General features: G+C 39.5%; 1 protein-coding gene across 2 annotated transcripts in view; it reads left to right on the top strand.

Moving 5' to 3' along the window:
* The window catches only part of RLF (RLF zinc finger), a 53,080-nt gene that overhangs the window by 21,270 nt on the left and 19,458 nt on the right, over positions 1-12,352 (top strand). For both annotated transcript variants that reach the window (XM_082777609.1, XM_082777610.1), the window contains exons 4-5: positions 5,428-5,560; positions 10,001-10,203. In XM_082777609.1, the coding sequence (XP_082633735.1) occupies positions 5,428-5,560; positions 10,001-10,203 (336 nt within the window). The remainder of the gene's footprint in view (positions 1-5,427; positions 5,561-10,000; positions 10,204-12,352) is intronic.

The following is a 12,352-nucleotide window of genomic DNA, read 5'->3' as shown; positions in this document are numbered from 1 at the left end:
TGATGTGGTCTCACATTTTCCTTGGCCTTCATTTTGCTTTCAGTCTTGCATTTTCCTCAACAAAGTGAAGAAAACCAGCTTGTGCCCCCTTCAGTGTAGTCCCCAGAGCCCTTTATTTACTTTTGATGTGCAGTGTCATTAGTGTGCATACATATGATCAGCAAGTAATGATAGTCTGAGGACAAGTCTTGGCAGCATCTCTGCAATATCTCAGATCCAAGCCAGTGTCAAGCATCAAACCTTACGAGACAATCTGACAGCTGAAGGTAGCCAGTACTTAGATGGGATTTTAACAGTGGTAACTGATTACTGTTAATTTGCTTTTTCTTCCTCCTTTCCTAATTTGCCTATTACATTAAAGATTGATTATAGGTGGAAAGTCTGTTTATTTAAAGGTTCATGGGGATATTGTTTCTTTATATGATGACTGCAGGTTAGGAAAGACGATTAGCCTAGCTCTGGAGTACAATGAATCTAAAGGCGTTAACTTGTGAAAAATCAGATTTTTTCTTAAAGAATAATTATTTTTAGTGCTTGTCCTGGTTTCAGGTAGGACAGTTAATTTTCATCCTAGTAGCTGGTAGGGTGCTGTGTTTGGGATTAGGATGAGAAGAGTGCTGATAACATGCTGGTGTTTTAATTGTTGCAGAGCAGTGCTTACGCTAAGCACTAAGCCAAAGACTTTTGAGTTTCTCACTCTGCCCTGCCAAGAGGCAGGCTGGGAGTGCAGCAGGAGCTGGGAGGGGACAGACGCAGGACAGCTGACCCAAACTGGCCAAAGGGGTATTCCATACCATCTGAGCAAGGTATGGAGGGGAGGGGAAGAGGGGCGGCTGCTAGGGGTTAGGCTGGGCATTGGTCAGTGGGTGGTAAGCAATTGCATTGTGCATCACTTGTTTTGTACACAGTATTAGTAGTAGTACTGTTATTGTTATTATTATTGTTGTTGTTATTGTTTTCCTGTCTTAATAAACTGTCTTTATCTCAACCCACAGGCTTCACTTTCCTATTTCTCTCTCTCATCCCAGAGAGGGAGGGGGAAGGGTGAGCAAATGGCTGTGTGGTGTTTAGCTGCCGGCCAGGTTAAACCACAACAGTGCTTTCTGCCTGAAATGAGTAGCATTGCTCAAAACTATTGTTTGAGGCTAGTTGGCTACCTCTTTGTTGTACTCACATAGTAAACTGTTCTTAGTTGTAGTCTCTGTAGTTAGGAATATGGAACAGTATAAACTTAATACTGGACACAGACTTTAGTGTTGAAAGAATGGAATACTTGTTTGTTCTGTACTCTATTAGTATGTGATGTTATACTTTCAGTAGATGTGGATAACTAGGGAGTGGGTGGAGGGAAGCCTGTGTTAGCTCTGTTTCACTTTAATTTGGGTTTTATTAAGTAGCATATCTGGTAGTATAGCTTCGTGGTCATTAGAAGTCCTTTAAGAAGAAAGTTCTGAGACTTAATTATGATAGCTGTGTATCAACATAAATGAAACTTCACTGTGAGAATGTAATTTTCTGCTCTCAGTCCTTTATTAAGAATAAGGTTCCCTCCTTGATACATGGGTACATTGCCCAGCAGTTAAATTAGGGTTTTCCTGTTTAGAGGTTTATGGAATAGTTTGTTGCAGTATTAGAAAGGAATGTAAGAGCGTTAAAGTTGGTCTGAAAATAGCATCTGATCCTAGGGACTTTGCTGAACTTCAATATATCCTGTATTAAAGGGTATCTAACCATGAAATTCAAAGATGCCTTTTACTCTGTATGGTAGTCTTGTGTATTTTCATAGCAGATTTACTTTGTTATAGAAGATAACTCAGTAACTTGAAGAATGCATCTTGTATGTTACAATGTAGAAAGAAGTTCATTGTGTCTTGACAATCCATGGCACAAGACTCCTTGGTTACTCCAGTATTCTGAGTGGTCCTAATGTTAGCACAGTTTAATTCTGTAGTCTGGAGAGGTGTAAAAGTAGAGAAGGAAGAGTTGAAGGAAAATAAAGACTCTATTAATAATCTGTAATAATCACATAATTATGATAGATACAATATAATATATTACAATTATAATTATTAATAAAAGTGATCATATCTATTAGTTCAGAACATGGAACTAATTCCAGTATAGATCGAGAATACGACAGAGGGTATTGGAAGGAAACCTGAGGTTAATAATAGCATTGTACATAAGCCTATAGGGCCTGATGACATGGCATCCTAGGGCATGAGGGTTAATGTAGTTGCCAAGCCTCTCTCCATCATACTTGAAAAGTCATGACAGTCAGGTAAAGTCTGCAGTGACTGGAAGAAGGGAAACATCACTCAAATTTTTAAAACATGATAGAAAGGAAGAGCAGAAACTGTAGACAGGCCTCATCTGTGTGCCTGGGAAGATCATGGAATAGATCATCCTTGAAGCTATGTTAAAGCATATGGAAGACAAGGAGGTTATTCAGACTGCGAACCAGGTATTCAGACAACCAAGGGCAAATCTGAACCATCTCCTGGTATTCTGTGGTGCAATAACTATATCAGTGGATAAGGGAAAAGCAACCGATGCATTTACCTGGAATTCTGTAAGGCCTTTGATATGGTCCCATACAGCAGCATCCTTGTCTCTCAATTGGAGAAGTATGGATTTGAGAATTGGGCTATTTCATGGATAAGGAATTAGCTGGATGGCTGCATCCAGAGAATATATCAATATCTCAACCAATATCTCAATGTTCACGTGGAGATCAGTGATATTGGTGGTATCTCTCAGGGGTCTGTATTAGGACTGGTACTTATTAGTATCTTTACTGATGTCATACTCAGTGGGATTGAGTGCATCCTCAGCAAGTTTGCAGATGACACCAAGCAGAGTGGTGACGTGACAGAAGGGATGCAATCCAGAGGGACCCACACAAGCTTGAAAAGTGAGCTCACATGAATGTCATGAAGTTCAACGAAGCCAAGTGCAAGGCGCTGCACCTGGGTCAGGGTAATCCCAAATATCAGTACATCCTGGTGAATAAATGGATTGAGATCAGCCCTATGGAGAAGAACTTGGGGATGTTGGAGAAGGAGAAATTGTATGGGAGCCTGTTAGTTGGTGTAGATAGCCAACCATATCCTGGGCTGCACAAAAAGTAGTAGGACCAGGAGGTCCAGAGGGGGACAATTGGCTCCCTGTTCTACCCTTGTGATATCCCACCTGGAGTACTGTGCCCAGCTGTGGGATGCCCAGCACAAGAAAAATGTGAATCTGTTGGGACCCTCCTCTGGACCTGATCTAAAGCTGATCAGAGGGCTGGAGCATCTATTCGGTGAAGAGAGGCAGAGAGAGCTGGGGTTGGTCAGCCTGGAGAAAAGAAAGCTCTGGGGAGACCTTGCAGTGGCCTTCTGGTAAATGGGGCATCTATGAAGATGGAGAGGGAGCATATACAAAAACCTGTAGTTGTAGGCCAAGGAGTAATAGTTTTAAACGAAAAGAGGGTAAATTTAGATTAGAAGTTCTTTGTTGAGGTTGATGAGGTACTGGAACTGAAGTTATGGATGCCCTGTTCATGCAAGGTTAGGTTGGATGGGGCTGCCCAAGGAAGTGGTGGAGTCACCATTCCTGGAGGTCTTTCAAAGAGGTTTAGATGTTGAACTTAGTGATGTGGTTTAGTGAAGTACTTGTTAGGTCAGAGTTTGGACTCGATGATCTTGAGGTCTCTTCCAACCTAGACAATTCTGTGATTTGAGCAGGTGATTCTTGAGGAAGGTGTCCCTGCCCATGTCAGGTGGGAGAATTGGACTTTAAAGGTCCCTTCCAACTCAAACTATTCTAAGGTTGTATGATTAAAAGTACTGCCAACTCTAAACACAGCTTGTTAGAACCAGTGGATATTGTCATGTATCAAATGCTCTCTCAAACTTAAAACATGACTGATGTCGTGTGTGACTGATGGAAGGAATGCTTTTACTACATGTGTAGTCACAAATTGACTACAGATAGTTAGGTAGCTTCAGTTTTGTCAGTTCTGGGGAGATCTTGCTCAGTGGTACTGTAACTTCTTCAGCGCAGGTCAACACTGTGTCAGTTTTCCTGCTAGAAACATTAAATGCTGGAATTCAATTCCAGTTAATTTTCTTGTGTGTTGACATAACCTTTTCCCGTGTTACTTCTATTATTCTTCCCTCAGATTGCCAGAATTAAAAATGGTAGGGCTTGATCTCCCTGAGGATAGTACAATGCAAACAGGTTTCATGGATGAACCTCTCTGTTGGAGACCTGCTCAGTGTGCTGTGTCTGAGTCAGTTTTCACAGCATCAAAACTATCAGGATTGGAAATACTTGGATCTTAATTTGTAAATGTGCTATGCATGGATTAGTTTCCAAGGGAGTGGTGTGTCTGTATAAAGTAGAAATGAGTATTCATCTTGATTAAAGAAGTTGTTCATGATCCACTTTGGTCAGGATTGCAAGTGTTGTACAGCAGTCTCTGCTGTTTATGTTGTGCTCTGTTTTCTCTTTAAGTTCCCTGAGTCTTCTCACATGTGTAACCACCAGGAAATCTACATTTTCTTATGACCCCTCATCTGCCTCACCCTTTTGGCAGATGAGAGTCCTTTCTGAGCCCCTTCTGGTGCATGCTGTTCCTTCCTTAAAGATGTTTTTTTCCTCTCGCTTTTCTCAGACTACTGAGAGACAGCTGAATGCTGGCAGCTCCCCCTTCTTCTGCATTAAATTTTAGGATGATTTTTAATCATTGCTTCACTGTCCATCCAAATCAAATCAGCTAAAATTTGTGTGCTGCTCTCTCAGAACCCTTCTTCTGCAAGAAGGTGAAAACACTTGATGGCACTGGACTGCCCTGTCAGAGGGTACTGATCAGAAGAATGTAACTGTGAATTTGGACTTTGTACCAAACAGCATGCTTTAATATCTCTCAAAGAAATAAGTCTTCTCTCACTATTGCTTACAGTAAATATAAAGTCTGAGGCTCACAATGTTTTTTTATTCATTTTGAGAAGTAATTAGTCTTAATTCCAATTTCTCAGTTGGCATTATATGCTTTATTACAAAACCCTTCATCTTTTATGAAAAAAAAAATATATTTAAAAGCTAGAAAGTAGTGGTAGACTTAAAAATGAGGAAATTGTTACATGCATGCATGAAGAGACATGAAAATTGCAGAAGAGTTACAACTGCAGAACAGTTGTTTTTTTGAGCTGTCATTACAGCTAAGTTTCTTTATATGGCAGTTGGGAAGCTTTATTGTAGCATTAGAGAAGCATATATGAGAAAGGATGTGTTGTGAAGACACCAATGCAAGCATGTCAGAACAGTAATGACTTAGAAGAATAGTGTAAAATTATCTGTCCTAGTATTTTATTATATTTTAATAAAATTTCATTAAAATGTTTAGCAAAGATTTCTAATGATTTATTTTTCATGTTGTAGGATTCACATGATGCTTTACTGGAATTTGGGAATAACAACCTCCAAATACTGGTGGATATCACAAGGGAAGGAGTGTGGAAAAATCCAGTTCTTCTTAAAATTCTATCCCAGCAACCCGTAGAAACAGAGGAAGGTAAGCATATGATTTTGGAGATGAGATGGGATTATTAAGAGAGAACTTGGTGCAATTTCGGTGAGGAAACTGATTAAAAGTCAGAAGGGAGTTGCAGTTTAAATTGCTTTGTGCAGTAGTATTCATAGGCTGCTAAATAATACTTATGATTGAAACTGTCTCACTAGCACACTGAATCCTCTCTAACATATCTCCACTTGGGCTATAGCACAAATATTTTAGTCTATTTTTTAAAAGAAGCATTTCTTTTTCATTATTAAAAAAAAAAAATTTTTTTACTCCCTAAGGTGCTTTGTTCTGCATAGCTGTGATTTTGAATGATTTCCTGAGTGGTTCACAGGAAGGAATAGTTAATGTCCACATCTTTCAAAGGCAAAGAAGATGCAAGTAAAGTGTGCATTTGAAGGGGAGACATGAGTTTAAAGGTTACCTTTTCTTAAGTTTTGGGCTGGGAATCTGATTGCAGTTAGACTATGGATGTAATATCTTGAATCCAAAAAAAAATGAGGTCAAAAAAAATAACTTTAGTGTAATTTCATGTAACTTTCTAATGTCTTCTCTTAAACTCTACATTTTAACTCACTGAATTTTTTCGTACCTATTAGTGGTACGGAGTACTTACAGATATTTCTTATAGTTGTTCCATTACGAGTACACAAGACCACAGTTTATCTTGGTGATACTCTAAATTAAATTAAAAATAACAGAGGGGGACAAGCTTAAAATATTTTCCTTAAAATTAAGGTACCATAAGCAAGGATTTTTAAATCAAGCTTTCTTCCATATCAGAATCCTTCTTCCTGGCTTTGGGTAGCCTCTCTTTGAGTTGTACTGTATTTGCCAGTCTTCACTTAAAGTATAGCAGAAGCACTCAAACTCCAAAGACTAGTTAATCCCATCTCTAACATGTTTTGAGGAGAATTATCTACCACTAATATTCTGCTTTGGAGCTTTTCATTACTAGTATTTTTAGGACATCCGGTTGCTGCTTTTAGTGGATTTCTGCTCAGACTTGCATTTCAAAATTTGTTCCTCTTACTGAAGATAATTACATCCTGAAAATCTTCATCTGTTTTGTTCAACTGTTCAACAAGCTTTAGCTGTAGCAAGCCAAGATCTGTTCTGGTGGACTAATGTGAATTCACATGCTTCTGTGTGGACTCCTTTATAGATTTAATTGCATCTTATACACATGACTGATTTTATCAGTGGCTGCTACACTTCATTCCTTTGCAAGAGTACCTTGTATTTCCTGTGATGTGGTTCAGAGTACCTCTTGTCTTCAACAGTAACAGCGTAGTTCAGTCCTTTGTCTTTTAATTTGGAATAAAGTTTCAGCAGACAAGAAATGGATTGTTTGACACATCTGTGACTGTTGAATTGGGCTGGGTGTAGGTCCCTCTTCCTGAGAAAGTGCAGCAACCTGGAATTTATTGATTTCATTGAGTTCTTTATTTAATGAATGTTTGTCTATTTAGCTGGAGCTGAATTTGTGCCCAAAAGAGGTGCTCTCATTTGAGTTTCTTTCATGTGATGCAAGCAGAGGCAACAGGACACTGGAGCTATTCTGGAAATTTTGTAGCTGCTGAGATGCATTTTCACATAGTCTAGAGTAGATGCAGACATGCTTAAACAATCTGAATATGACTTCTGAATCATTTTTTTAGACCAGTCTATCAAAGCAAGGTTTCTCAAGTAAAACGTAAGGTTAAAGAGGTGACGGTCAGAACTGCCATCTTAAAGGCCAGTTCTAAGAGCCCAAATATCTACCTAAAATGTCTATTCTCACTAGGTGTCTTTCTTCTGTGGTGATCTTGAAAACCTTATTTGTGGGTGGTGTTTTTTTTTTTGTTTTTGTTGTTGTTGGGGGGAAGGGGGATGCTTGCTTGCTTTTGGAATATCTTAGAGTCAACAAAAACGTCATCCTTGTGGCCTGTTACACACAACATAGCTTTTTAGACATATCTGAAAGGTCTTTCTACAAGCTTTCCGAACTTACTATCCTTGCATCCAAACAAGGTATTTCAGATACTGAGTGCTTTCAACAGACAATACGTGTAACAGTAAGTAGTAATAGAGCTTGTGTGAAAAGATAAGCACTGAAAAGGCAATGAGTGCCATGTGAGATCTCTCCTGTTCTCGCTGTTCTAGTTTGCAGCAAATATGCAAAACTGGTAGATGAAAGAAGTAGTGTTATTAGTAATGGAACTGGGAAAATAGTGACAGAGAGGCAATGAGGATATTTAATAACTACAGATACAATAGAGTAATACTGTGGTACTTTAATTATGTAATTCTGTGCGCTTATGTTATGGAGGAGACAGGTTTAAGTTTAGTTGCTTTTGTTAACTTCTTAGAGTATAAGCATGTTGAACAGGTGCTGCAAAGTTGCAGGTTTTTTTGAAGAGTATATAACTGTGGGAAAGACAACATAGGCCATAGGATTCTCCAGAAATTGTAACCAAATATTCAATAACATTTTAAAACAATTTCAGGTTTTTTTATGTGTATATGTATATATATATGTATATATATATATATATATACACATAAAAAATAAATCATAGAGCTCTAAAATCCTATGGGGGGAAAAAAAGAACTAGATTTGAAGGCATACATATACTTTACTTTTCATCTGAGAGATGAATGTGTCAGATTTGTATACCCAACACAGTGGAGCGAGACAAAATGAAAATTTAAAGAAATCTTGCTGTATGTGCCAATAAATTATGGTGAGGAAAATCTTTTTTAATCTCTTAGACTGTGCTGTTAACATATCTGGTATATCTTTTCATCATCAGACAAGTGTAATTCAGTGACTTCCACTGTTAATACTAAAATATCAACTGATCCATGAAGTTCTACGACACCATGCTTCATAGACTCTTGTCAGTTGTTTTTCACTTCGATTTCTTCCTTCAGTCCCTTCGTTTCTCTGCTTTAGGAGGTCAGATTCTGCTGTAATAGACTTTCTAGAAGTCAAATGATATCTAAGCTGGAATTATTCTTTTTGCCTTGTATAGGACATGATTGGAGCATAGATTAAACAATTATAAATTACCTAGGTATCTGCTGGATTACTTTAATCCATTTTTATCTTCACAATCATTATCAGGTCAACACCTGTATCTGTAATACAAGATGGAAATCACTGATCTGTTTCAAATTTTTCTTTCTTCATTTAATTCTGTCACTCCTTTGATCTGTTTGATGTTCTTGTATGGAAACTTAGTATTTTCTGACTGCTGTCTTCTGTTTGATAGAGATAGTAGGAGTGAAAATACACTTCTTACAGGCCACAACAGGAATGACAGGTTTGAGTAAAGGTACAGAAGAAAGAGTTCTAGTACAATGTTTTTTCAGTTGTTTTTAACCATTTTATCCTCTAGTACAGCAGCAGTTTCACGGAATATCTTCTGAAGTGTTGTAAATGGATGCTACTTCAGTCATCTAAAATTAAATTTGTTTAAATACATCTGATTCTTAAGATCTCTGTGATTACATGCAGTGTAAGAACATATCGACTCCTCTTAATTTTCAAGGGTCTTTTGAAATATGTACATATCTGGAGACTGTCAAGGTGCCTTTGTATTAATGCTTTGTATTAATGTTTTTAAAGCTGGGAATAGCCCGTAGCTGTTGAGAAGCATACTGTTTCTTCAGCAAAGGCAAAATACATCTTAAGTACCTGGAAAGAATCAAACTAAATGGTGAGGTTTTCAACCAGATGTCTTGAACTAATATAATTCTGAACTCAGGCTTTAATTCTGAACTCAGAATTAAAACTTCATTCGGTTTTAAACTTCATTAAATAAATTTTGCTAACCAATTACAAAAATAATTGAATTTCTAATATGGAATTATCTCACAGTCTCTTGTAATAATTAGTTGTTTGGTTGATCTAGAGTATAAGCCTAGCGTGTCTCAGATACTGTTCTTCAAAAGTACCATAAAAACAATATTTTCTCTCTGAAATTCATTCTGCGTATTTTGGCAATGTGTTTAACAGATTAGGTGGAAAAGTCTTTGGTTGAAATACTTTTTTTTTTTTACTTTTATCTTGTAATATGATGCTACAATTAAAAGTTGAAGACGCTGAATCTCAGCTTAACTAGTGGTATCTTGTTCAAAATACCATATAGTCTGATTAGTGTCCTTCCGTCACTGCCATGGCATAATTCTGTATTGCCTTGATGAATGCAATCATTTGATATGATTTCCACCCCCCATTTTCTATATCCCAGCATTCTGTCCCTACTTATTTGTTCTGAATGTGTGTGGGGAAAAAATACTACATTTATTGCTATGACTTCTTATCACACCCAGTGTTTTTAAGAAAGCTTATAAAAATTTGTAATAAAGTGTGAATGTAGTGAAACAATTTCAGTTAAGTGTTAGTTGTTATATGGTATATTCTCAAAGCTTTTTTTCTTTTCATAGCTAATAAATTGATTACACGAGAAGGACCTTCCTTTCTGCAGATGCGAATAAAACATTTGATGAAGTCAAACTGCATCCCACAAGCTACTTCCTTGTCAAAATTGTGTGCAGATTCTCCTGAAATTGCAAATGTTTCATCTTTTCGCCAAGCCTACATCACATGTGTGTGTTCTATGCTGCCTAATGAAGACTCCATTAAGGAGGTTAGTAAATCCATAGTCCCTTTTAATGTGTATCTATTAAGTATCTTAGAATTTTGTTCTTTAACTTCAGTTCTCTGTATTGCAGACATAAAGTGTTGCAATGGAGTTGCAAAAGATAAAATGATCTATTAGAGACTGTAGTAGTAAAGAACATTTGTATCAACCGCTAGTGTAGTTATGAATTGTGTTACTTGTCTGTGAGGTTAGATGTATTTGAAGTCTTAAAATAAATCTTGTAACTTCAGTTCCCTTTGTAAGCAAAATACAAATGTAAAGCTGTCCTTTCTGACTCCTACCACTGGATTGTGTCTCTAAGTACCACATCCAGCCTTTTCTTAACCACCTTGTTGTAGTTTAACCCAGACAGCAGCTAAGCACCACAGAGCCATTCTCCTACCCTCCCTTTCTGGGATGGGGGAAAGAATCAGAAAAAGAAATGAAAGCCTATCAGTTGAGATAAAGACAGTTTATTAGGACAGAAAAGAAAGGAAAACAATGATAGTACTACTAATAGTAACATGTACAAAACAAGTGATGCACAATGCAGTTGCTTACCACCCATTTGACAGATGTCCAACCTATTCCCAAGCAGCCAGCCCCCCCATATTAATTGTTCATCATGATGTCAGATGTTATGGAATACCCCTTTGGCCAGTTTGGGTCAGCTGTCCTGCGTCTGTCCCCTCCCAGCTCCTGCTGCACCCCCAGCCTGCCTCTTGGCAGGGCAGAGTGAGAAACTCAAAAGTCTTTGGCTTAGTGCTTAGCGTAAGCACTGCTCTGCAACAATTAAAACATCAGCATGTTATCAGCACTCCTCTCATCCTAATCCCAAACACAGCACCCTACCAGCTACTAGGAGGAAAATTAACTATCCTAGCCACAACCAGGACACACACCCAGGACAGTGACAGTACCACCTCCCTGGGAATCCCATTTCAATGCCTAACCACTGTTTCTGAGAAGAAATTTCTCCTAATATCCAAACTGAACACAACTGGCACAACTTTCATAAACTGGGTTTATGAAAGGCAGATCCTGCTTGACGAACCTGATCTCCTTCTATGACAAAGTGACGCGCTGGGTGGATGAGGGAAAGGCTGTGGATGTGGTCTACCTTGACTTCAGCAAGGCTTTTGACACCGTCTCCCACAGTATTCTCCTCAAGAAACTGGCTGCTCTTGGCTTGGACTGGCGCACGCTTTGTTGGGTTAGAAACTGGCTGGATAGCCGGGCCCAAAGAGTCGTGGTGAATGGAGCCAAGTCCAGTTGGAGGCCAGTCACTAGTGGCGTCCCCCAGGGCTCGGTGCTGGGGCCGGTCCTCTTTAATATCTTCATCGATGATCTGGACGAGGGCATCGAGTGCACCTTCAGTAAGTTTGCAGATGACACCAAGTTAGGTGCGTGTGTCAATCTGCTTGAGGGTAGGAAGGCTCTGCAGGAGGATCTGGATAGGCTGCACCGATGGGCTGAGGTCAACTGCATGAAGTTCAACAAGGCTAAGTGCCGGGTCCTGCACCTGGGGCGCAATAACCCCAAGCAGAGCTACAGGCTGGGAGAAGAATGGTTGGAGAGCTGCCTGGCAGAGAAGGACCTGGGAGTGATGGTGGATAGTCGGCTGAATATGAGCCAGCAGTGTGCTCAGGTGGCCAAGAAGGCCAACAGCATCCTGGCTTGTATCAGGAACAGTGTGACCAGCAGGGCTAGAGAGGTGATCGTCCCCCTGTACTCAGCTCTGGTGAGGCCGCACCTCGAGTACTGTGTTCAGTTTTGGGCCCCTCGCTACAAGAAGGACATCGAGGTGCTTGAGCGGGTACAGAGAAGGGCGACGAAGCTGGTGAGGGGCCTGGAGAACAAGTCCTACGAGGAGCGGCTGAGGGAGCTGGGCTTGTTCAGCCTGGAGAAAAGGAGGCTCAGGGGTGACCTTATCGCTCTCTATAGGTACCTCAAAGGAGCCTGTAGCGAGGTGGGGGTTGGCCTGTTCTCCCACGTGCCTGGTGACAGGACGAGGGGGAATGGGCTTAAGTTGCGCCAGGGGAGTTTTAGGTTAGATGTTAGGAAGAACTTCTTCACTGAAAGGGTTGTGAGGCATTGGAACAGGCTGCCCAGGGAAGTGGTGGAGTCACCATCCGTGGAAGTCTTCAAAAGACGT

This window comes from Aythya marila (assembly GCF_965140915.1).
Source record: "Aythya marila genome assembly, chromosome: 22".
In the NCBI taxonomy this organism is placed as follows: Eukaryota; Metazoa; Chordata; class Aves; order Anseriformes; family Anatidae; genus Aythya; species Aythya marila.
Note: the sequence above shows the minus strand (reverse complement) of the source record. Positions and strands in the feature narration are given on the sequence as shown.